The sequence below is a fragment of the Denticeps clupeoides genome, chromosome 6 (genome assembly GCF_900700375.1).
Source record: "Denticeps clupeoides chromosome 6, fDenClu1.1, whole genome shotgun sequence".
NCBI classification, from domain to species: domain Eukaryota; kingdom Metazoa; phylum Chordata; class Actinopteri; order Clupeiformes; family Denticipitidae; genus Denticeps; species Denticeps clupeoides.
Genome location: NC_041712.1, coordinates 23387965 through 23411944, shown reverse-complemented (window position 1 = coordinate 23411944; position 23980 = coordinate 23387965). Strand labels below are relative to the sequence as shown.

The following is a 23980-nucleotide window of genomic DNA, read 5'->3' as shown; positions in this document are numbered from 1 at the left end:
TTACTTCAGGCAAAGTGGCGGACAACTACACGCTGACTTGGGTCCTCAACATAGCAACGCTTCAGCGTCCCAAGAACGACGCGCAACTGCCTCGGTGAATCAAAACTTTTTCAAACTGAAGCACATTTTAGAACAAACGTTCACAAGTCTGTGTGTAAAAGTAGTTTAAATATATGCGCTAATACACAACAATGGAAAATGTATTTCCCTGAACGAAGAGTATATAAATTATTATAAAGAGATTGATACTATAGACTGACATCATTGCATTTAATGTTTGATTAACTAATTTGGTAGATTGTCTAAAATTTACTCGACAAAGGTGTACCAGAGTCGGAAAAAAATTCTCATTACACCTCGGGGATTTGTGACATGGTAACCAATTCTGTTCTTTAATTTATGAAGCACCAAAGAATTAAAAAATATATTTTAAACTTTTTTCAAATTAGTGGATTTATTGTAGTAGATTTTTTTAACAAATATACAACTGTAAATTGAACAGTAACTCAGACAGACACACACACAGTGCTTTAAAAAAGGGGGGCAATTGCTTTTCTTCCTTCACTTTGTGAATCAAAGTTTGTTTGTCTTCACAGGCAGGCAGTATGGTTGCATCTTCTTGGCTTATTTTCAACAAACCACAAAATTTCAACGCAGTTGAAATGCAGAAAAGGCAGTTAAAAGACCCTTCGAGCCTCATAAGACAGCCAGGTGGCACTGCCATCATCCTTGGGCCAGGCAGAGGTGTCCGCCAGGGACACCGCCCCACCGCCAGATTCCTCTGACGATATGGGTGACATTTTCACCAGATCTCCCTGCACTGTCATGTAAGGGGAGCAGGAGTAATTTGACGCGGGCGTGTACGAGGAGGTGGGGTAGGGAACATCTTCCAGGGGTTGCAAGGAATATGGCTGAGAGCGACCCGTGGACATGCGATCTTGTGCAGCCAGAGAGGGGGATCCACTGACTGGGGCCGTTCCCTCTGAGCACATGGCGTCAGACTGGCTGACGGGGTCTTCAGCAGGCGGGTCCCATGAATCTCTCTGCAGGGTGACAGAACAAAACAAGTGTATGAAAAAATATCAAGCATAAAAGCACGAGTTCTTTTTGGAATACTGGTGGGGGAAGTCAGTTTTTTGCTGTGATGGATGTGAATCCAGTGATTATTCAGAAGCCATTAAGCCCACAGAGGCATGTTATCACTCTATGGGCAGTGTGGCAGAGTAGGCTGCTCCCCGGGCGCCTGTCATGGCTGCCCACTGCTCGCCAAGGGTGATGGGTTAAAAGCAGAGGACACTTTCCGTTGTGTCACTGTGTGCTGTGCTGCAGTGTTTCACAATCACTTCACTTTGCATGTTAAAATCATTAATCATGACATCTTTATCAGGTTATTTACTTGTGTTTTTTTTACATATTATCTGATCTCTGAGCTCCAGTTTGTTAATTACCATTCTATAATATGTTAAATTCCTCCCCAATCACTTGCTCTACAAACATAAAGACTCTTTAAAATGTCTCCCTTTCTTGACCACCGATAATAATAATAACAGCACATAATTAATTTATTCATGAACAATCTATTTAAATTTTTCTGCAAAAAACACCTTAACTGTCATCTTTCATGCCCAAATCAGTGCACAGCAGTTGTTCAGAATTCCAGACCTTGATAAAGATAAATTATAATTATTTTCCATAATTCTCATAAGAATATATGCTGACATACAAGAAGCAAGCAAGATTCAAATATGGTTTTAAGTATATTTGGGTAGTTTTTATTGAATTTTTTTCAGCTGCTCTCAAAGGGATCTTGGCCTAGTGGGCCAAGTTGGGCAAAAGTTTCATCTGAATGTTAGCAGGCTGGAAGCGGCTTTTGTACCATGAGGAGGTGTGACGAGGCCGGCTCTCCGGTGATGGGGGGCAGCAGGGGAGGCAGGGGCGAAGGCGGGAAGATGGAGCCGCCCCCGCCGCCGTAGGCTGACGGGCCGCGGTAATCGAACGACTCCGGGCTGTAGTAGCTGTCGATGAAGGGGTAGCTGGAGGGGTGGTCGTATGAGAAGGTCTTCCCCCCAAGCGTGGACGAGTACGTGTCTGTGGAGTACTGCTTGACCTGGTGGCAGAGCTCCGAGTCTTGCAGGAAGGGCCGCCGCATGGTGTAGTAACCAGGAAGTACATGCGACCCTGCGGGAGGAAGGAGGAAGTGCCGTCAATCTTCCCGCAACCCCCCCCCCCACCCCCCCTCGCTACAGCCTTTCCCGTCCTTAGTCTAAAAAAAAAGGGACTATTATTATTGCCGTTATCATCATTTTTATTACTGAGACACTCACCTGACATGGGAACGAACGCTGGCTGCGAGGGACTGCCGCCGGCCTGCACAACAAAGCACCAAGTTACCGACGAGCGTGCCGGGGAGGCACCGACACGCAGGGCCCCGTTCAGCTGGAACCCAGGCAAATCCTGCGGCCGGATATTTGAATGCGATTTGCCCGGGCTACAATGGAGGCGGCCCTCCGGTCGCCCCGGCGTGGGAGCACAATGGCCCTCGACGTGTCGAAGCACGCGGGGCCGGCAGCGGTGGGGAGGGGGACCGGCCCACTTCCACCGGGTCCTCGCCGAGCCCACCTAGGGCCATTTTAATTATCTTTTGAAGAACGCGCGCCGCCTTCTATGAAGCGCATTTGCATGCTTTGTCAGTTTGGCCATTAATTCAGGGCAGCCGGGCGAAAAGCGCGGTGCAATAACTTGCCGAGAACAAAGACAATCCCGGTGACAGTGGGTCCTTTGAAGGTGCCTGTGATGGCCCGTCCACGGGTTAACCGCCGTGTCGCAACAAAGCCCGGTTTATGTGCTGCCTGCCAGACAGACGGCGGTTTTGGCGGGAATCTTGTGTCCAGCGCCGATAAATGCTGTGACATGTCTGCCGTTTAACCGCTGAGGGCCGTGGGTCTTTTATTATCGGAAAGAGACGGAACTTACGTTGAAGCGGGGAACGCTGGTTTGCCTTGATCGCTTTTCTGCCAGGAGGTCTTTGACTGTGTGCTTGACTCGGACTCCCTGGTAGACTCTTTTGGAATACTCTACAAAATACACACACACACACACACACACACACACACACACACACACACACACATATATATATATATTCACACATATATATATATATCTCAATATAAACATGGAATTAGACAAAAAAAAAAACATGTCTCATTTCAAGGATGATATATATGGCTGACACCTAATCTGAGTTACGTCCCTTAAAGGGACAGCCTGGTGGAAAAAAAAGCCATCGATGAACCCGTCCATCGCCCTGTCCCCCGAGGACGATGCTCGGAAACTCCATTTCCAACTTTTTGACATTTGCACCGCGTGGTCCAACATCGCAGGTGTGGTGAACGCTCATTCGTTCGTGCGACATGACGCCCTTATCACATCCTGGGATCTGTGGGTCCTTTCCGGAATACTGAAGGGATTCCAAATTGAGGGCGGGGCGGCAGGTGCAAGTGTTGAAGAGGGCGTGTCCTTCTGGAGAACCATATCTGAACCTGGGCTTGGGTCATTCCACATTTTTACTGCCATGGCTTCCGTTATAGCTGTAGTTCTGTAACAGGCTACGGGCTCTACGGGTTCAGTTGCTGAACTGCTAAGGGGGTCACATAGTTCATCAGCCAGGGCTTCAGTCATAATATTCTAGCATATTGTACAATGGCAGCGGGGACGATGCTCTGGGAAACGTGGTGATACACGTCAGATCGCGTAAAACGCACCGCGGACGGAGTAGCTTTTCCTTGCACGAGATAAGAGGGTTCGGCCGGGCTGTCCTCGCTATCCGTTGCGAGCGCAGGTGTATGTATATGTCGAATGGCCACGCTTCCCACCACCAGGCACGTGGGGAATTCCATACACGTCTCCATTAGCGGGAACTAGGGGAAGTTTCACCCCCCCCACCACCACCGCACACATTGTGCGTACTCATGCATTGATGGTTCTGACAAACCTCATAAAAAGGCGATGCAGAACCCCACCCACCCATCAGCATTTACAGTGAGGCCGAGGGCAGAACCGCAGCTGCAGGGCTGGCTTCGGCGGGACCCCGCCACCAGACCACATGTCCAGAGACGAGGAGGTTTTTATTCAAATCGGCCTACCTAACGACCTGTGACACCACGCACGCCGAGGGGGAACAAAGGGCGAAGTGTTCCGTCCTGAGGTTCTCCTTCCATTTAACACAGCAGGAGCTGTCATCATCATTCATCTCACCACCATAAAGCCATACACACGACCACGCAAGACCATGCAACGAGGGTGGTAGTAACCTAACGGGTAACACACTCGCCTGTGAACCAGAAGACCCAGGTTCAAACCCCACTTACTACCATCGTGTCCCTGAGCAAGACCCTTAACCCTGAGTGTCTCCAGGGGGGGACTGTCCCTGTAACTACTGATTGTAAGTCGCTCTGGATAAGGGCGTCTGATAAATGCTGTAAATGTAAACGCATAGAAGGTTTTATACACACACACATACACTCAGTAATTTTTCATTTTAATAGAGTACAAAAGAGACAAGGATGACGTAATGTTCCGTTTGATAACAATAATTGATCCTCAACACTCGTAAACTAGTCAAAGTCAAAGTCAGCTTTATTGTCAATTCTGCCACATGTACAGGACATGCAGAGAATTGAAATTATGTTACTCTCAGACCCATACAAGTAACATTAAATACAAAATAGTAACATTGAATACAAAGGTATAAATACAATTTTAAAAAACACAATATACAATTTTAAAAACACCATATAGAAATAAGGGCACATGGTGGAGAGTGCAAAACCATGTAGTGCAACAGAGGTAAGTGTTTCAACTAGTACAGAACAATAAAAAAAGACACAATAAAATAAGAACAGAGCTATTTCCCCCTCTCGGTGAACTCACCTGCCTCCATGACGCACGGCGTGGACGCACGGCGCGGACGGGACGGGGGCTTATTAATAATTCCCGTGGGGCGCGCGCATCGCACCAGGCGGCGGCGGCGGCGGGTGTGCGCGCGCCCGCCGGGCCCCGCGGGATATATACCGCGCGTGGCGTCCCGGGCCCCGGCTCCCGGGATTTGGGTACATGCAAATGATCGATTTGCATCGGGGCTCAAGATCAGGGCCGAGCGCGCTGGGCTTGTGGCAGAGGTGACGACGACGACGAGGGCCGTGAGCGGTGCATGACGGGAAAGTGCAGGGCGGCTCTCTGGAGACGTTGCCCAGATTCTTCTTCCCGCAGATCCACGCGTGTGTCTCCAGTTTTGTGGCTGCAGGCAACACTTATCCTTCACCATCCTGAATTAAAGCTCCACTAATGACGTCACAAATTTTTAAATTTGCAATAAAGTCCTGTTTCAAAGTCCTGTTTTTTTTGCATTAAAAACACGGATTTCGTTAGTGTGACGCACGCCGTGTTCTGGCCGTGAAACGTGTTGCAGATATTTCAAGATCTGCAAATAGTTGGAAAAAACTAATTTTTTTACAGCATTTATCAGACGCCCTTATCCAGAGAGACTTACAGTCAGTAGTTACAGGGACAGTCAGGAGACACTCAGGGTTAAGTGTCTTGCTCAGGGACACAATGGTAGTAAGTGGGATTTGAACCTGGGTCTTCTGGTTCACAGGCGAGTGTGTTACACCACTAGTGTGCAACACGCACGGATTTATTTTCTATTCACCAGCATTTTGATGCATGAATAATTGAGGTTTGTGCTGATCGCATCGCTTGCTGGATTAACTCTTATGTAAAGTTTATGCGAGTGCATCATCTGGCGGGTTTTAAAGGTTCCCCGAAACCTCCGAGGCTCCGCAGGCGACCTCCCGACTTCCAGCTGCGGAAAAATACGGATGCAAATCAGGAGCTGCAAAGCAAATCGCCGCTTCGGGCCCCTGGCCCGCAGGTTCTGGCCGTTCGTTTCATTCAAATGCGGCGCGATTCTGCCGAATTTTAACAGGCGTAACATATCATAAAAAATATATATATGCGTGCATATACACACATTTACATTTACAGCATTTACCAGACGCCCTTATCCAGAGTGACATACAATCAGTAGTTACAGGGACAGTCCCCCCCTGGAGCAACTTAGGGTTAAGTGTCTTGCTCAGGGACACAGTGGGGTTTGAACCTGGGTCTTCTGGTTTATAGGCGAGTGTGTTACCCGCTAGGCTACTACCACCCTACAGTATACGTGTATACACACGAGTCGATCCTGCTTAAAAGCCTCTTCACAAATTATATAATTCCTATAGTAATGTGTGATAATGAATGCGTTCTGACTGACAGTAATTTAAAACACCTATACCGCCGTTAATACGAATAATTATGATTTTCTGGGGAAAGTCGCACAGCGTTCATATATACATTTTTTTTTACTTCTGTTTTCGCGCAATCGAAATTGAAAGTAAAGTGAAGAGGGCCGAGGCGGGCATGCAGGTGAAACGCGCTTTACTTTACTTTACTTTACTTTACTTTACTTTACTTTACTGACGCTTTTATCCAAAGCGACTTACGAGAGGAAGACACCAGCAATTCTCGTTCGGTTTCTATAGATTTTGAGTTACAAAACTGAGAGCCCTGATAAGGCCCAACTTGTCAAGAATAGAACATGCAGGGAATTAAGTGCTAGACGAAATATTTTTTTTATTTTGTGAGTGTGTGTGTGTGTGTGTGTGTGTGTGTGTGTAAGTGTTAGATTCGTCTGAAATACTTTTTGAACAAGCGGGTTTTCAGCTGCTTCTTAAAGGTGGTGGTGGTCTCGGCTAGTCGAATGGAGCAGGACAAGTTGTCCCACCAGCCAGGGACAACAAAGGAGAACAGAGTCGATTGGGATCGGAGTCTGGTTTCGTTTGCAGATCTGAGAGGGCGTGCAGGAGTGATGTGTGTGTGTGTGTGTGTATATATATATAAAAGTTATGATTCTTCCTCCCAGGTGGAATGGAGGATCCGGTGAGTTTCTCCGGATGGACCTCGCACCGGGACCGGGGAGCCTTGTTGGGCGACCAGGAGCCCCGCTCCGGCCGCGTCTACACCATGTACCACGGCACCCACACCCGAGACGCGCCGGCCATCATCAGCCGCGGCTTCCGGCGCTCCGCGGACGGGCTCCTGGGCGCCGGCGTGTACGTCAGCCGCAACATCAGGAAGGCCGAGTGCTACCCGCTGGGCGCCCACCAGAACGACAGGGTGGTGCTCAAACTGAGCGTCCGCGTGGGCAGGGTGAAGAGGATCGACCGCGACCACCACCCGCAGCAGAAGAGCTGGCACCAGGACGGCTACGACTGCGCCTGGGTGCCGCCCAACTGCGGCGTCAGCGCCATCAAGTCGGGCCGGGAGGAGGACTGCGTGTGGGACCCCGGGCGCATCGCCGTGGTGGACGTGGCGCGTTGCGCGGACGAGCGCGCCCGGCGGGAGCTGCGGGGCCTGATCCGCGCCCGCGCCGCCCCGGGACACGCGTGCCCCCGCTGCCACCAGGACGACCCGGCCGGGCAGCACCGCGTGGAGCGCTGCCCGGCGTGCGCAAAAGCCGTCTGCCCGTTCCAGAGCAGGCACAAGTGCGCGTAATAGTGCGCGTAATGGTGCCAAACGTTTCCGCAAAATGTCCCATTTTCTCCAAGTACAGTATGACTGCGAGGAATAATTAATTCATGCATTTTTATAACCATGTCATTAAAGGCATTCAAAGTTTCGATTCTGTGTGTTTTTTTTACCGGTAGCTGTGACGTGGAGAGTTTCACTCTTAAGTCAACAGGGAGCAGCAACGTGCTTTGGGCTGTAAAATGTGTTACCAGATATGTGCCATTTATAGTGTCGAGTTGGCGGGATCGGAAAATGTTGCTTCTTTGATGAATTAAGAACAGTTAACCTTGCTTTGTCGCAGAGAAGGTGCCAATTCCAGAGATTTTCAGTTTTTCCTCTACTGAGCTCGGTAAAGCTTAATTTTACTCCAAGGTCTGTAGACATCAGCAAGCGTCAAGGATGTACCAACGTGAAACGAGCGGATTTGGCAACATCGACACATTCATTCTTTTCACCAATAGAGGGCAACCACGTGCCCTTTTCCCTCCAGACCTCGTAGAAATATCAGAGCAGTGAGGTAGCGGTCACCATGGTGACGATAATGAGCGTCACTAAAGCTTATTATGGCAAAGTGGATTAGTAGAGTGGACATGCTGCAGCAGACGAGATGGTCTCGAAGAAGTAACAGTTGTTTGCGAGAAATGCATTTAACCAAGTTGTAACGCTCACTTCACCGGTTAAGAAGACAACAGACGCTGAATCTTTGAAAGGCAGGTGAGCCGAGATCAGTTAATAGGTCTGGGAGGATGGAGCTCAACGGACGGACTCTGCAGGCTTTCCTCGGACAGTGGAAGGTGCTGGGTCTCGCCGTGTTCCTGGCCTGGCTCGTCCTATTCCACCTCCTCGTGTCTGCGTGGACGCTCTGTCTGTTCACCAGCGTCCTGGTGGTCCTGGGGAGCTGGCTGGGCTGCCGCGTGGCCCTGGATGCCAACAGCCTGCTGCACCTGGAGCACTTTGTGCCAACGTGGGCGCCGCCACCTGGGCAGCACGCAGCGGACAGCGAGCGCTGGCTTGACTGGGAGATCCACAGCATCGTGAGCAAGGCGGTGCGGGATTTCGTGTCGTCGTGGTACTCCAACCTGGTGTCGAAGGACGGGGAGGAAGAGAGTGAATTTGAAGAGGTGGTGCGCGAGGCCATGCTGGCGGCAGCTGAGGAGCTAAAGAGACGGGCAAAGAAGGTGGACAGGAGGACCCTGGCGCAGAGGGTCCTGGAGCTTTGTGGGAGCCACCTTCAGAGTTACGGCTGTGCCAGGGAGCAAATGCAGCTGCTAACAAAGCCTGGGTGTGACCGAAAGGACCTTTGGAGACTCTACAGCCAGGCTGACACACCCCACCCTGCCCTGGCCAGTCCTGCCGCAGAGCTCTGCTATTCCCGGGCCCTGGTGGATCTTCTCCTGCAGGTCCTGGTGCCCTACCCTCACATGGAGACCCGGACTGGGGGCTACATGGTTGGTGAGCTCATAACCTGCAACGTGCTCCTGCCTCTGGTGGCCAGAATATCCAACCCTGACTGGCTAAACCACACTGTTGTGGATGTTTTCATGTCCAGCTTCCCTATGGCAGGAACTCAAGCAGAGGTACAGGTAGGAAGAACCGCAACCAGAAGAGAGGCCCAGCAGGAGCCCTCGGTGTCTGATGTCAGCTCACTGATGCATTCGGACCATCAAGAGACCTCTAGCACACCCACAGAGTCTTCCACTAGTCTCCACAGTCTGTCATTCTCTGAGGAGTTTCTATTGGACAGTGGAAACGAACAGTTCTTCTCAGATGGTACAGATGCAGCTAGGTTTCACGAGGACCTCCTCAGGCTCCAACCAATTTCAGGTCTGGAACCTCTTTCCTTAGGTAGGAAAAGCCTCTCCAACAACTCATCAGCTCCAGACAGTTATGTAACCAGTGACAGCACCTGCGACTGTCTTCCATCTTCAGATTTCTGTGGCCTGGCCTTTTTGGAGGAGGAGTCGTTTGGACTCTTGGGCTCAGTGAAGCGCCCTCCCCCGAAGGTTCTGATCTCTGGCCAAACCTCATGGTCAGATAGCCCAGTTGAGGAAACCTGTCTTTTGCTGTCCCAGGGCGGGTGTCCTGAAGCCCCTGGAGAAATGAGCCCCAGCCCTTTCAGCTTGGACCCTCTGAGGAGCCCAGAAGGACCCGTTGTCATCCAGAACCTGCACATTGCTGGGACCGTAGTAGCGAAGGAACAGAGGGGCAGTGGAACACACCAGTACACCCTCTACACAATTAAGGTGTTGCTCCTCTATTTAAATCCACAATCAGAGAATATAGTCAGTTGTAACCTTGATTTGTGTGTGTGTGTGTGTGTGTGTGTGTGTGTGTGTCTGTGTGTTTTGGGTCAATGTAGTATGAGACCACCGGGGACCCAGAGTGTTCTTCTCAGCCAGTGGCCTATCACATGGTCAACCGACGCTACAGTGAGTTCATCAACCTGCAGGCTCGGCTGGAGGAGAAGTCAGACCTACGCAAAGTGGTTAAGAGTACGTCCTCACAGAACCTCTCACGTGTGTGCAGACCAAAGCATTTATTTTCCTGCTCATGGCAACATATGGATGCAAAATAAATCTCCTGATTCCAGATGTGAAAGGTCCAAAGAAGTTCTTCCCAGATCTTCCATTTGGGAATGCCGAAATAGACAAGGTGGAGACTAGGAAGGGATACTTGGAGACGTATATCAAAGTATTACTCTTTTCCATTTATGCCATGTTAATGCATCAAATAAATGAGATTTTATCAGAAGCCAAAGAAGGGCTTTGTTTTTGTTAGCAATTGTGCTCCATCCCTGAGACGGCCAACAGTGAGGAGATACAGGAATTTCTGGCTCTCAGCACAGATGCCACCATGACATTTGAGAAGAAGCAAAGTGTTCCTCGCATAGATAAGGTGAGATTCTCAACCTGCCATTTTTAGTGTCAGTTCATAATTTGCTGCTGTTCATGTTATGGAAATGAAACTCTGTTGGTCCCCTCTGGCCATATGGACGTTGCAGCTGGTGGTGAATGCCATAGTGGACACCCTGAAGACTGCGTTCCCTCGCCCGGAGCCCCAGAGTCCCACAGAGGAGGTGGACACAGACCTGGATGGGAGAGCTCAGTCCGACAGCAAGAAAATCAGGTGAGTTTTTTTAATCATCCACATAAAATACAGCATGTATAACGGCTGAAATGTTTTTTCTTACAGGTCTAGGTTGAGGTTCTCCAGTAAAATTGCCCCTGCCCTCAATGTGTCTGATCTACAGCCTAGAGTGAGTTATTGCTTCAGCGAGGGGAGCTCGGTAAGCGCATTCAGCAGTAATTTCAGTCTTAAATGATTAATTAAATGATATTGCAAGGTGTTAATTTCCTTATTAGGATAGCCATTATGTAAAAACATTACGTATACCATTCATTTATTTTTCAGGCAGAATTCTGTCATGAACTTTATTCATGTCATAAATGATGTGTGACCTACTGCCTTCTCATCTGCGTAGCTGCTGCGGGGTCTGGAGGCGTTTGTCCAGGAACAGGAGAGGCTGCTGTGTGGAGACCAGTGGAAGGGCTCTGAGGATGGGAGGGTGCCCGCCTTGGATCAGAGAGAGGAAGAGATGAACCTCAGAGCTTCAGATACAAGGCCACTGGAGACAGGTGAGGCCTAAAGAATTTACAGGATTGCCCTTACAATCAGCAGTGACAGAGATAGTTCCCCTGGAGACACTCAGGGTTAAGTGTCTTGCTCAGGGACACAATGGTAATAAGTGGTGTTTGAACCTGGGACTCTTCTCATCACTAACAACCATGACCAAAATGCGAAGACCTGGACGGGTGCAAACAAATTGTAAATAAATTTGCTTTTAATGATCTCGGAGTACGAGTCTGTTAACAGTTGGCCTGGCAGGTGTTTGTACCCACATGCTGTTGGAGAATAGGTGTTGGGGAATCACCCCAGTCCATTACAGTTTATTTCCACCATTAATTTCAAATTTATTGGCTGAACGAGGTCAGGAGAACAAGGCGAGGACTGCCCGAGGCCTGCACATTCCCCTAATTACCGCTTTTCAAAGTGTCAACGATCCTGGACTTGATAAGCAGGTTTAGAAGACGGATGGATGTCTCTCCACGGAGTGGCGAAGCGTAGCATCCCTCAACCACATGAGGGCAGCGGCACTCCACCATGCATCAACGTCTGCATGGGTTTTTTTTTATTTTGCATGCATGAGCATTTTGGCATACGTGAGTCTCTTTTTAGTTTCAGACATCGCCCTGGCCGACGTGGCTCTGAACGTCCTGTGTTTGCTCATGAAGGAGCAGTGGAGCTGGCTCTGCACAGAGAACGTCCAGAAAATCATCAGACTTCTATTTGGCACCTGCATTGAGAGGTATGCCGCTCCCCCACCTCTGGCCTATCCCTGGGGTCAGAAATGGCTTTCTGCTGAGCAGAAACCTTCCCACAAACTCCCTCCAACAGACACGAGACTCTTAATGGGAATCATGCAAACACTCCTAATTAAATTCACTAAGGTACAACGATACCCCGCTGATGTCACAGATTGCTGAGCAACATACTGCTACCATTATCATTCTTATCCAAGGCTATTTCTCACAAAAAAGCCACATCTGATTTTGACAGAATCCAGACCAGTGATAAGGCCAACGCTGTGCGTTAGAATTAGCTGCCTGGCTAACCGGTGGCCTTGCTAAGGTCACCCTACACATGGCTGACCATGTCCACCAGAGTTTTTTGTCCCCCAAAATTGGCAAGTTGGTGGACCAGACGGCCTTTTTTCCAAGAAGGGCCCACCGAGGTACCGAGCGAGCGAGCCGTTAGAATAATGAGCGATAAATGTGGAGGCCTACGGCCAAAAACAGCACTCTCCAAGTGACCATGACCAAGCGATTAAACATTCTGTTGCGCAATTCCTCAATTATTTCATTTGAAGGGCTAATTTTGTGCATGAATTGAATTGCAAAAGCTTGTTAAAGGTCACCAGTGTCCTTGCATGGAGAAAGATTTGCGCTGGCTGAACCAGCTGAAAGTGTGCGTGCATTTTTGGAAAATGCTCGTAGAGAAGATGAAGCATGTAAGTAGATGTAAGAGCATGAAGAAGGTGTTACTGAGTGAAATTAGCACAATTCCATAACACATTTCAAGACGGACTAATCCAGAGCGTGAATGGTGGTGGTGCGGCAGGCCTGAGTCTGTGGAAAAGAAAGGCGGGGTCACAATCCACGATAGGGTGGTAGTAGCCTAGTGGGTAACACACTCGCCTATGAACCAGAAGACCCAGGTTCAAATCCCACTTACTACCATTGTGTCCCCGAGCAAGACACTTAACCCTAAGTTGCTCCAGGGGGGGACTGTCCCTGTAACCACTGATTGTAAGTCGCTCTGGATAAGGGAGCCTGATAAATGCCCTAAATGTAAATGAACCCATTCAGTGAGACACCTGGTTATATCGTCTTTAACTGAGAACCCGTGGTCACTGCAGAACGCAACTCTGCGAACCACCTGACGGTGTGGAACCACGTTATGCGGAGGTACGTGACAGTCAGCTGATGGCTAGCTGATTTACACGTGCTTCCTTGACCTGCCGATGACCCAGGGTTTACCCAGAGCGCACCGAGACGTTTTGTTGGTCTCTTCTAGCGTTTGGCTTGTCCGTGGCACAAATGAAGAGCTATAAAAAAAGGTGCTAATACCATAAATTCTCGCATAAACATGCGGCTGGCATAATAATCTTGGCTCAGCGTTTAATGGGATAAACGCACACAATTGTTAAAGGTAATTTAATTCATGTAATAAAATGAATACTGTGACATTGGTGTCTTGCTGTTGGAGTTTCTTGCCGAGTTCGTTGTACACAGGTATTAAAATATCTGAAAAACGTCTTTTTCTGTTCTGGACAGCAGACGTTGGGTTTGACGTCGCCTCAGCGGGGCTTATGTTAGCATATATTTAGCCCGCTAATTTGCAAGCGAGTGCTGGAACGCAGGCCGTCGCTTAAATGCTCCTCGGCGTTGGGGTGAGGAGTGATGAGCTTGCCGCGCAGACACCCAACACGGCCTCGCGCTGCTGACTCCGTCCCTGATGTGTGTTGGCGGGGAGCTGAGTTGTAAGGAAGCCAAAAATCACAAGGCCGGCCTGTAAGACGGGCTATATTCTGCCCGTGACATCGCCCCATTACTGCACTCTGGGGTAAATATAGAGGACGTTGACCTGACCCTGAGGAGTGGGGGCTAATAGAGTCGGTGCTGCAGGGTCTGGGACAAAAAGGGGCTGCGGGGGGGTCTGTGCAGTTGTGTCTGGGGCACACAATGTTCCGAGGCTGGAGTGGGAGTGGGTTCATAGGTTGTTTGAAGAGGCTGGGTCAGAGGGAGATGATCCCGAGGGGGGAATGACAACTCTGTGATATTTTAAGGCAAATTTAAGAAAGAAACCAGTACCACAATCAAATCAGACAGTTCTGGCGTGTCACGGTAACCCCCTTTTTTTTGCCAAGCACCCAGCTTTCTGTCTGCTGTCTGCTCCAAGTTGACTCGAGGAAGGTCACAGAAGGTCACATACCCTCCAAAATGTGTCAAAGCATTTCTGAGGATATGGAGACAGGGGAAACCTGCGCAAATCTTCTTCCTGTGGCTGTGCTGGCTGGACGAGCTGAAGACATTTTCGGTGATGAGCTGAGCCCTCTGAGGCCCTCTGCAGAAACATCTCCATCCAGCTGCCATTTTAAGAGCCCAAGCATGAACATTTTAACTTAAAGGGTGTGAGTGCAGGCTAGACGACTCATTTTATTGAGCGTTGAAGGGTCTGGGAAAGGAATTTAGACTCCTTGTGTCTCTGGCATAAGGTAGCCTTACCTATGCCTTACCTATGCTTTTTACGCTTGCATTTCGCAACATTACGAAATGATTGGTCCCTAAAAGGACGTCGTACAGAGCATTTGAAAGGAGCTCTGTGGATTTTTGGTTATGAAAATTCTTGGCTTGTTTGCGGACTGGCTGTTACAGCCCATAACTCCAGAGTTAGCAGGACTTCTTTAGCACTTTTCCGTCGGCCGGACAGGCTTCGCTCAGCAGGGTCTGGACAGGGCTCTTGGTGTCTCGCTCCTCAATGCATACCCTGGCACGGCCAGAGTTATTACACAACTGTCACGAGCCATTTCACTCGTGCCTGCGCACACATCACGCAGTTTTTAGAAACAAAAAGCACGCACAACTCTTAAACAGTAAGACAGGGCCGCGCTAAACAGAACGCCTAAACCACAGATGGCCACGTAATGTTCCAAATTGAGTTCGTGACTGCACCACTCGAACTGGACAGGGTATGTGGTTCGTGATCCCACCATGCAAACCGCCTGCGATGCACAGAAGTGCGTTTTGCATGCGGACGCGCTCGTCTTACAGGGAGAAACCGGATACCTGCACATCACAACGGCACTCATCTCTCTGTAAAGGCGTGTCAATCAGGGTCCATCTGTTTGTGGTCCAGTTGTGTGTGTGTGTGTGTGTGAGTGCGTGCAGCAAGGCCTGCTGCTAATTCCGTGCCTCCACTCAGCGCAGTAAACAAAGCTTTAGTCCTTTCACAGATGCAGGGTGTTGAGTGAGGCCGCGAGGTTCTGGACGAAATTGCCATTTGGAGCAGAACGCCGACTCCTGCCCCTACTGTTTAGTTCATCTGAAGGATAAGGCCCTTACCTTCTGTTTCCTATTCCTCAACGCCATGCATCGCTGTCCAGCCCAGAACAGCCTGGCGCGGCCTCACCAGCCTTCTAACAAACGTGCTCAGTGCGGCCCAGCTTCATAAAATGAGTTCTAATCAGGAATTTTGTTGTGTAAATTGCATCAAGGTGTACGGCTTTTATTATGACTTAATTCCCTTGGCTCCACGGCCTTATTAAAATGCAATGGAAAATATAAACGTAATAAAAGCAGCACAGTCTACGTCTGGTTTTAGGCACCAGGGGGCAGACTGCACCTTGAAGAAATGAGAGTAATTTACTGATTTGGTGTTCTGTCTTTCTTATTTTGGGCGGCATTAAAAATGCATTAAAATGAATGAATAAGTAAATATTCAAATACTGCGTGTATTTAATTTGATTTAGGGGAACCCCATCAGTCATAATCCTGCCCGTCTGTTTGGGAGGTCCGGTCAGCAGAGGTCGTTGCATATGAGCTTCTCTGCTCATGCCCATGACTGATCCGTGTCTGCCAGGCTCCATTCACGTCGTACCAGAAGCGTCTCTGTGGGCTTCGGGGAACCGTCCCGTGATCCGGGATGATGAACCTGCTCCGTGTGTGGCACGCCAGATTTAATCAAAGCGCCGTCCACAGCCTCACAACCTTTATCCCCTCTGACCTTGAGGCTGGGGGGGCTGCAGGGGGGCTTGGCAGGGCGTTTTTTTTACGGAATGTTTTTATACTCTTCCTTCATCATACTGTGCGAGGAGATGGGGGGGGGTCTAATCCCGGCTCTGTGGAGTGGAAATGAAGCCATTGCCACAGTATTGCCACAGTATAGGCTGTTCAGTCATTTTTTTCCTGTCATGCAGTCACAGGACGAACCTTTATTATAACAGCTGAAAGAGTGTAGATACAGTACTTAGGCCCTGTCCACACAAGAACGTTTCTGTCCGATCTGGCCTTGCGTCCATGCAGAGATGCCGTTTCTTTTTAAAGTGATTTAAAAAAAAAAAAAAACGCACTCAACCTGACCTATAACCCCAAACGTGTCCTACATACAACAATGGCGGTTTGTGGTTGTGCTGCAGCAACTAATCCATTGTGCACATTTCTAATGAAAAGGCGAGGCTGGAGAACAATGACATGTTTAACTCACAGCAGAGGAGAATTAGACACCAAACAAGGAGAGCGAGGAGTTACAGCGCCACCTACAGGTGTGGCGGGATTTACAGGTGGGCCGTGGTGGCCAAGCGGTTAAGGAAGCGGCCTCACACACTGCTCCCCGAGCGCCTGTCATGGCTGCCCACTGCTCAGCAAGGGTGATGGTTAAATGCAGAGGACACATTTCACTGTGTCATCGTGTGCTGTGCTGTTTATCACAATGACAATCAATTCACTTTCACCTAAAACAGCATTCTGGTTGTTCTCTCTGCATCTCCGTGTGGATGACAACATTTCAGATAATGCTCCCATGAGGATGCAAGTGTTTTTTAGAAACCGAAAAGCATTCTCGTGTTTGACAGGACCTAAGTGTGTTAACCAAACTTTAGTCACTTAATAATTCTACTTTGAATATATGAGCTCATGACAGCTCATAAAATTATAAGAGCAGCGGCCCAATAATTTAGTCCTGTTGTACTTAACACGAAGAATCACTGTCAACAGAGGAAATACAAGTATATAATTCTTTTTTTTAAAAGACTCTTAAATGAATGTATCTGTTCATCAGTTCAGAGAGAATCACTCTAAAGTTTTTCAGAAACTTGTTAGATAAAAGCTTGGCACCGGCTGCGGCTGCGATAAGGTCATATTTTATCCTTCCTGCATTTATACTGGGATACACTGGGATGTCACTCAGTGCTTAGACTTTTGTTTTTGTGTGCCGACGTGTGCACTCGGTGCCAGACCATACTTTCTGACATAAACATGGCTCGACACGAATCAAAATCCATAAAATGTTTTCCTGCCATCCATAAGGTAGGCCTGGTGTTTTGGACAAGCATACGTGTTGACGGGGTTCCAGGCCAAAACGGAGCCAGCGCTTGGCGCCACGGTATTCCGATGACGGATGCACTGTTCTGGCTGGCTAAGAGGGACAGAAAAGCCCTGCGTTGTTAGATGCTGCTGCACATTCAGTAGCTCCTTGTCGGGTTTCAGCTCTATTGTTTTGGCTTCGTCTGTTGCACAAATTGAAATGTACTATTTTCATTTTTTTATTTAAAGCGCCAAGCATTTATTCACACACCAGTGTGCAAATGGCAAGGTCCTTCCATGGATTGTTTTCAACTTTGACCCCCGTGGGGTTTAGGTTGCATAGTTGACATAAATGAGCCGTACAGGAATAACGTTGGTCTAATCCACTCAAAGAGCCATGTGAATGCACCAAGGATGGAGGTGGCTGAGGGATGGCATCAGTTTCTAAACTGGCGTGGTGATATCACGGCTCAGATGAAGAGGAGAGGAGTGGAAGGGAGTGCTGGATGAAAGAGCGAGGGTGCAGGTGCAGATCTGGAGCTTTTCCGCGAAAGCTTCAGGGAATTCTGGGAAACGCCGGCTGTCTGTTGTCTGCAGGGCTGCTGGAGGGTGTCCTGTTTTTCCTCCCTTTGGTGCTCTCCCGCATGTGTTTAGTCTGCCTGTGTACGTGCACAGACCACAGTAATCAGGAGGGCACCTTAACCTGGGATCAGTTTTTATCTAATTATCTGGAAGATTGTACCCAGTTTACTACATACAATCACATTGGAAGATTGCTCTATGTTTTTTTTTTGCTTTAGACATAAATAAGCAAATGGACAAATGCTTTCAGATGCTCCAACGGTAATACGTGATGCTCCATGCATAGTTCATCTTAGAGCTTAAATCTTGACAGCAGAGTATAAAGAACGCAGTTCAACAGGACATAGAAACAGTCAAACCATCCATATGGCTTTTGGCCAGGTTAACGGAGCGGGAAAGGACTGTCGGTGGGGACATTAAAGTGGAGATGTGTGAGGAAAGTGTGAAGCATGTGATATTATTAGGTATTTTAGATATTATTGCTCTCAAATCTTCTGCCATGAGGGTGAATTAGGGTGTGAGGCCATGATGGGCGACAAAAATAAATGCAGTTATTTCTGTTGGGCTGGACTGTGTCCCCGTGTTCATGGTGAGCAGCAAGTCCATTGCAAGAAACCTACTCAGTTTATCCAAGAATTTCTCTTGATTTTATTTCCCATTAATTCGATTTGTGTTACTTGAGTTAGGAGGCTAGGCAGGCAGCAAGATCAAAGCAGGAGAGATAAATCCCTTACAAAAGTCTCCATTCTGTGATTACAAATCCAAATTGACATCCAGAATACGTCAAACGGAATATCCTGCGTTCATTTCACATTGGTAACTGTAGGGTGAAAAGGGGCCACCGTACCAAACGTCCAGCATCCTGTTCCGAGATGAAAGGTGGATGTTAAAATGTTCCAATTGGGCATAAACAGGAGATGAATTCATGTTGAAAGGAGCTCATGCTGCTGATATTGGGCGAACAAGGTTAGACAGCGAGGACACACCCGTTCCACAAGAGACAGCAAACGCTGCCAAGACCCGGAGGTGCAATTCAGACGTCCGGCGTCTGACCGTAACTAAACAGCCTTTGGAAGGCTGTAGTGCAAAGTTCACAGAAAGGAAACCAGAGTGCAGTTAATCCCAGTTTCTCATTCTTCGTCCCCTCTCATCCTCCCAGCCTTCTCCAGACCCCGGAGAGCAGCTGCGTGTTGGCACACAGCGTTTCGGCCTGGAGACCAGGAAGTCAAAACCGTTTAAAGGCTAATTAGATTAAAGTGAGAAGCGTGTGGCGCTGCCGGCCGATAGCAATGAGGATCGGGGACCGCCTAATCATTTTCATGCAATTCGCAGAGTTGCGTAACCACATCTGCGAATTGTTATTTAAGTGCTCGTTCAAATGTGTTGTGCTTGTTCAGTGGTGATGGCTTTGCATAGTCCTGTAGTAAAAAGGATGAAACAGTCCAGTTAAATTGTAAAGCTATAATTTATAATGATTACATCCCAATGAGTTACAGTTCTGTTGTGGTCTTTGCTGCTTTGTCCCATTGTGTCCTCCCTTAAAAACGTCTGTTTTGTCGCCAGAAAGTTTTACATTTCCATTGACAGGGAAAGACTGCTGACATGAAAAGCTTAACTACCCTTTCACCCCATCCACACAAGTTTCTGTCCAATCTGGCCTTGCGTCCACGCAGAAATGGCATTTCAGGAAATGGCCCGAATGGCCAAGGTGGCACTGAGGTGCCACAGAGCACAGCACCGTCCCCACACACTGCTCCCAGGGTGCCTGTCAATGGCGGATAACACGTTCGTGGTCGCGCCGCTGCAGCTACAAGAAATCCTCTCTACGCCGCACATTTCTAATGAAAAGACGAGGCTGGAGAACAACAGCGCGTTTAACTCGACGTGGAGGAGAACAATAATCAAGAAGAGTGGGGTGTTACAGCGCCACTTACAGGTGTGGAGGGGAGTTAACACAGCAAAAAAAAAAAAAAAAGCTGAAAAAAAGTTCTCATGTGGACGTTAAACTTGGTAATAAATCTGATTAACACTCGTGGCGGCCTTGTCATCTTCCAATGGCACCAGGTGGCTCAACATGTGCATCGCACGTGTGACAAGTGCGCCGTGCTGGGTGATCTACCTGCGGGTGTTGCAGGAGGCGGTCTGGCCAGGCGGGGAACCAGCCGTGGTGTCACCGCCAGAGAGGAGCCCGGAGGAGAGGCGGGAGACGTGTCAGCAGTGCCTTCAGTGCCTTACGCAGCTGCTGCCCGGTAATACGTGGAACATTTTACTAAGAATACATGCAAGTATGAAACTAATGTGGTGGGGCAGTGGTGGCCTAGCGGTTAAGGAAGCGGCCCCGTAATCAGAAGGTTGCCGGTTCGAATCCCGATCCGCCAAGGTGCCACTGAGGTGCCACTGAGCAAAGCACCGTCCCCACACGCTGCTCCCAGGGCGCCTGTCATGGCTGCCCACTGCTCACTCTGGGTGATGGGTTAAATGCAGAGGACACATTTCACTGTGTGCACCGTGTGCTCTGCTGCTGTGTATCACATGTGACAATCACTTCACTTTGAGATTTTAGTGAACGGGTACATTTTTTTTGTTGCCTGTGTTGTAATTTACAGAGATCATCCCAGATATACTGGGTTTGGAGAAGTACAGATTGAGCTGGGAGCACGTTCTGGCTTCCCTGCAAGATTCCTCCATCAACAGGTGAGAAAACCAGAGAGCACCCACGAACCCATGCATGTTGCATAACTGAAACCCTACTCTTCTCAAAACCGAACAGAGACTTTCCATACTGTACAACAGAGAGAATTCGGGGCCCTTGCATGTAATGAAACGTGTACCCTTCCGCTTAAAAGATTAACAATATATGTGCTTCTGTTATATTTCAAATCAAATAAAACCCGAACCTTGGTCAACCATTCAAAATCAAACAACTATTGCTATAAAATACCAGTAATTAAGAATTTCTATATGGTTAAGGATTTATTTGACTCAGCTGGTTGACCTCTGACCTCTATGTCTGCTCCCTGTTCAGGCACCTGCTCTACTGCATCTTTGATTTGCTGCTGGAGTTCCTCATCCCAGAATCTTCAGATGTGGCGTTTCAGAGGTCCTTGCTGCCCAGTCTCTCTGGCGACGTGGACAGGGCCGCTGCATCACCATGGCAACCTGCCGCACCTGGGCTGTAGGGGCCCAAATCCCTTAGAACAAGAGAAAGACACCACCCGTTTCTGCACTGACATTCTGTAAACAAAAAGTAGCTCTTCTGAAGGTCCTGGCATTTATATTTCTATCATATTAGCTCATAAACATTTGATGTACGGTCTACTGTTTGTCTGTTTGTGTGCTTCCAATTTTCCACTGGCCCCAGTGTGATGGTGGCATTTACCATTAATGCCATAATGACATCTACACTGTGTACATTTTCCTTGGAATTTTAGTGTTGGGCTTTGCTTAACTTTGCTTAAGTGCACAAGTCACAGAATTCAAAGTGCTAAAGGAGACCAAGCCACAAGTTCTTGTCCTCAGTGTGCCCAGATAGCATCACAAACATATGCTCACCCTCGATAGTTCATTTGGGAAAAGACCTTCAGTGTTATTGAAGGAGGAGACCTGATGAGTTCTGTAATTTGAAACAGTTGTAATGTGCTAGTGTATCGGCAATATGGCCCATCACTTCCCGCAATTCAACAACAGAACAAAACTGTGCAATAAACAAAGTTATTATGCAAAACGCAGCCAATTTATCACATTTTTCATTTACAGTATTTGGCTGCCGCCCTTGTCCAGAGACTCACTGAAGTGCTTTAATGTTTCTGTCATTGAATAGGTTCTGCTACTGGTTCACCAGAGTCCAAAAACTGCCAGTGCTAATCTAAATACTTCTGAAAGGTGTTTCGTCATCTGTGTCATGTGTCATCTGAAGATGTTCAGAGACTCAGATGTCTGGCGAGGTTCATTCCACCACATCACTTCCAACACAGCACACACACACACACACTCACACACACACACACACACACACACACACACACACACACACACACACACACAGTGTAAATATCCATTTAAGACATATGCATTTTATTCCCCTTTTCAAATAAACTACTGCCCTTCCATGAGACCCAGAATAACATCAGTCCTCTAATACTCATGTCTTCTGGCTCTAGTGGTTTGGATGCAGAGTTGGATGGCGATGAGATGTCTGTCAAACACAGATGGACCGGCCAAGCCTATAAAGTGGAGTGAAATTAGATTACGTTTGTATTATGAATTTATTTTCATTCTTGTACAGATCAACACGAAAATTCTTGCCGATATCTCATCCACGTGTCACTTGTTTTTCTGTCGGTGAGCACACATGTGACATGTACGCTGTGGTGACAGCATATCACGTTCTATCAGCACCATTACTCGTTCTCTTTCCCTCTCTCATGTTAACGGTCATCTCATGATGATGACAGTAATGTGTAGACCATGGTCAACCACAGCACCATCACTTTAGACATCAGTGACAGTCCATTGGAGCTAAGCATTTACATTTACATTTATGGCATTTACCAGACGCCCTTATCCAGAGCGACTTACAATCAGTAGTTACAGGGGACAGCCCCCCTGGAACAACTTAGGGTTAAGTGATCTTGCTCAGGGACACAATGGTCTTCTGGTTCATAGGCAAGTGTGTTACCCACTAGGCTACTACCACCCTGCAGGACTTAAGCAGGACTTAACCTGGCCAGAATTTACCTGGTAGACCAGCTTGATGGGCCTGGTTTAGCTGCAAGAAGAACTTTTGGAGCGTTATAGCAAAAGAAGATGTTAACTTATGGCCTCGACTTCATATGGAACGTTCTGATTTTAAAGCTGATTTGGAAACAAAGCTATTTGTCCAGGTATATAATAAAAACACTGAGAATATTAGTTCTTGGTGTCTGGCATTCGCGTAGTTCGTGTGAACAACACATCCATCCCACGATCTGGAGTTAATGGCTCCTCGATTGCTTTCTAAATGTCAAATAGATGTCAGTATGAGTGATGAAGAAGGACGTCGGAAGATTGATGTTTAATGTAGTGGGGCTCTGCGTGGAAAGACTAATGAACCTGTCTGCATCACCATGGGATCCTGGCCACGTTTCAAAACAGCACTTTTTGATCAAAAGGCAGATAAAACAATCAGGCCTTTAAGAAGGGTTACGTAAGAAGTTCTCCTCAGAGCGGCCAGACACTTTACGTGTGTGGTAGACCTTGGCAGAATGTTCACGTTTGACCGTCTGGACTTGGCTTTTCCGTGGCTGACAGAGTTGTAGAAATTGTCACCGCTCAGCTGCTCTGTCGCCATTTGCCATCATTTGATTTTGGGCATTTGTGGCATTTTCTCTCGAGGGGTGGTGTTCTGGATTGTTCCAATACCCTGGCCTTGTCCTGGTCCAGTGGGTCTCCTGCAACCGATTAAGTCACGTTACTCATTTCATATATTTCTCAGATGGATGACTTGTGTGGCCTGAACATTCAGGAAGTTCTCTGATAGACGCCATTCATTAAATTCATCTGCCGCATGTCACTGCTCACATCATCGAGTTTAGTGGATGGGCAACCTGGTGCATTTCAGAAGTGGACTGATGTAGTCAAGGTAGAACCTCTTTAACTTGATCTTTAAGTTTTTTTTAGCAAGGGTGCACAAACCTTTGCAGGCCACCATAAAAGAGCTCCTGTTGGTGAATCTGAGGCCCCTGAATATAGGGATGCCCATGTCTTCCATGAGCTCCCAGATTTCTTTCCCAATCCGAGAGCTCTTGTCAGACCTGCATGTCAGCTTGCGGATGATGGAGTGACAGCAGCTGCATGGACGCTGTTTTTCTTTGCGTGAAGGATGACATGGAGCAGATGAAAAGGCACCGTTTAGGATATAATCGCTACGGGTCCAAGACATTCTGGAGGTTATGTAAAACTCTGGATGAGTGCTGAAATGTGAGGAGCATCTGAACGTTGCCCTACTGTTACATAAGACAACTTTCAGAATGGCTGTAATCACAGGCAGATGAGAGGAGAATCTCGAGAATTTTGCACAACTCACATGTAATTAAATGCACACACACAAAGTCAATATTTTTGGTTGATTATTTTGCCTGAAAAAAAAACAACAACGCAAAAATATC

At 48.0% G+C, this 23980-nt stretch overlaps 3 protein-coding genes across 13 annotated transcripts; 2 read left to right on the top strand and 1 right to left on the bottom strand.

Moving 5' to 3' along the window:
- Positions 1 to 453: 453 nt before the first annotated feature.
- Positions 454 to 5038, bottom strand: LOC114792492 (uncharacterized protein C11orf53 homolog). The gene is made up of 5 exons (XM_028983693.1): positions 4933 to 5038; positions 2974 to 3074; positions 2325 to 2367; positions 1877 to 2178; positions 454 to 1043 (listed from the first exon to the last, which is right to left on the bottom strand). Exons 1-5 carry the CDS (start codon positions 4940 to 4942, stop codon positions 678 to 680), a joined length of 822 nt encoding a protein of 273 aa, XP_028839526.1. The 5' UTR covers positions 4943 to 5038; the 3' UTR covers positions 454 to 677.
- A 1391-nt stretch (positions 5039 to 6429) lies between these two features.
- gig2o (grass carp reovirus (GCRV)-induced gene 2o) lies at positions 6430 to 7661 on the top strand. The gene is made up of 2 exons (XM_028983694.1): positions 6430 to 6468; positions 6965 to 7661. Exon 2 carries the CDS (start codon positions 6970 to 6972, stop codon positions 7594 to 7596), a length of 627 nt encoding a protein of 208 aa, XP_028839527.1. The 5' UTR covers positions 6430 to 6468; positions 6965 to 6969; the 3' UTR covers positions 7597 to 7661.
- A 507-nt stretch (positions 7662 to 8168) lies between these two features.
- snx19a (sorting nexin 19a) lies at positions 8169 to 21558 on the top strand. 11 transcript variants are annotated; one of them, XM_028983688.1, is made up of 12 exons: positions 8169 to 9194; positions 9684 to 9854; positions 9971 to 10103; positions 10202 to 10302; positions 10390 to 10506; positions 10613 to 10737; positions 10804 to 10897; positions 11093 to 11246; positions 11848 to 11977; positions 19899 to 20083; positions 20441 to 20528; positions 20860 to 21558. In XM_028983688.1, exons 1-12 carry the CDS (start codon positions 8358 to 8360, stop codon positions 21011 to 21013), a joined length of 2289 nt encoding a protein of 762 aa, XP_028839521.1. In that variant the 5' UTR covers positions 8169 to 8357; the 3' UTR covers positions 21014 to 21558. The 11 variants fall into 11 exon arrangements, 10 of the variants coding, with proteins under 10 accessions (XP_028839521.1, XP_028839515.1, XP_028839517.1 ...); XM_028983682.1 differs by having other exon boundaries at positions 8169 to 9381; positions 9457 to 9854; XM_028983684.1 differs by having other exon boundaries at positions 8169 to 9435; positions 9541 to 9854.
- Positions 21559 to 23980: the final 2422 nt, after the last annotated feature.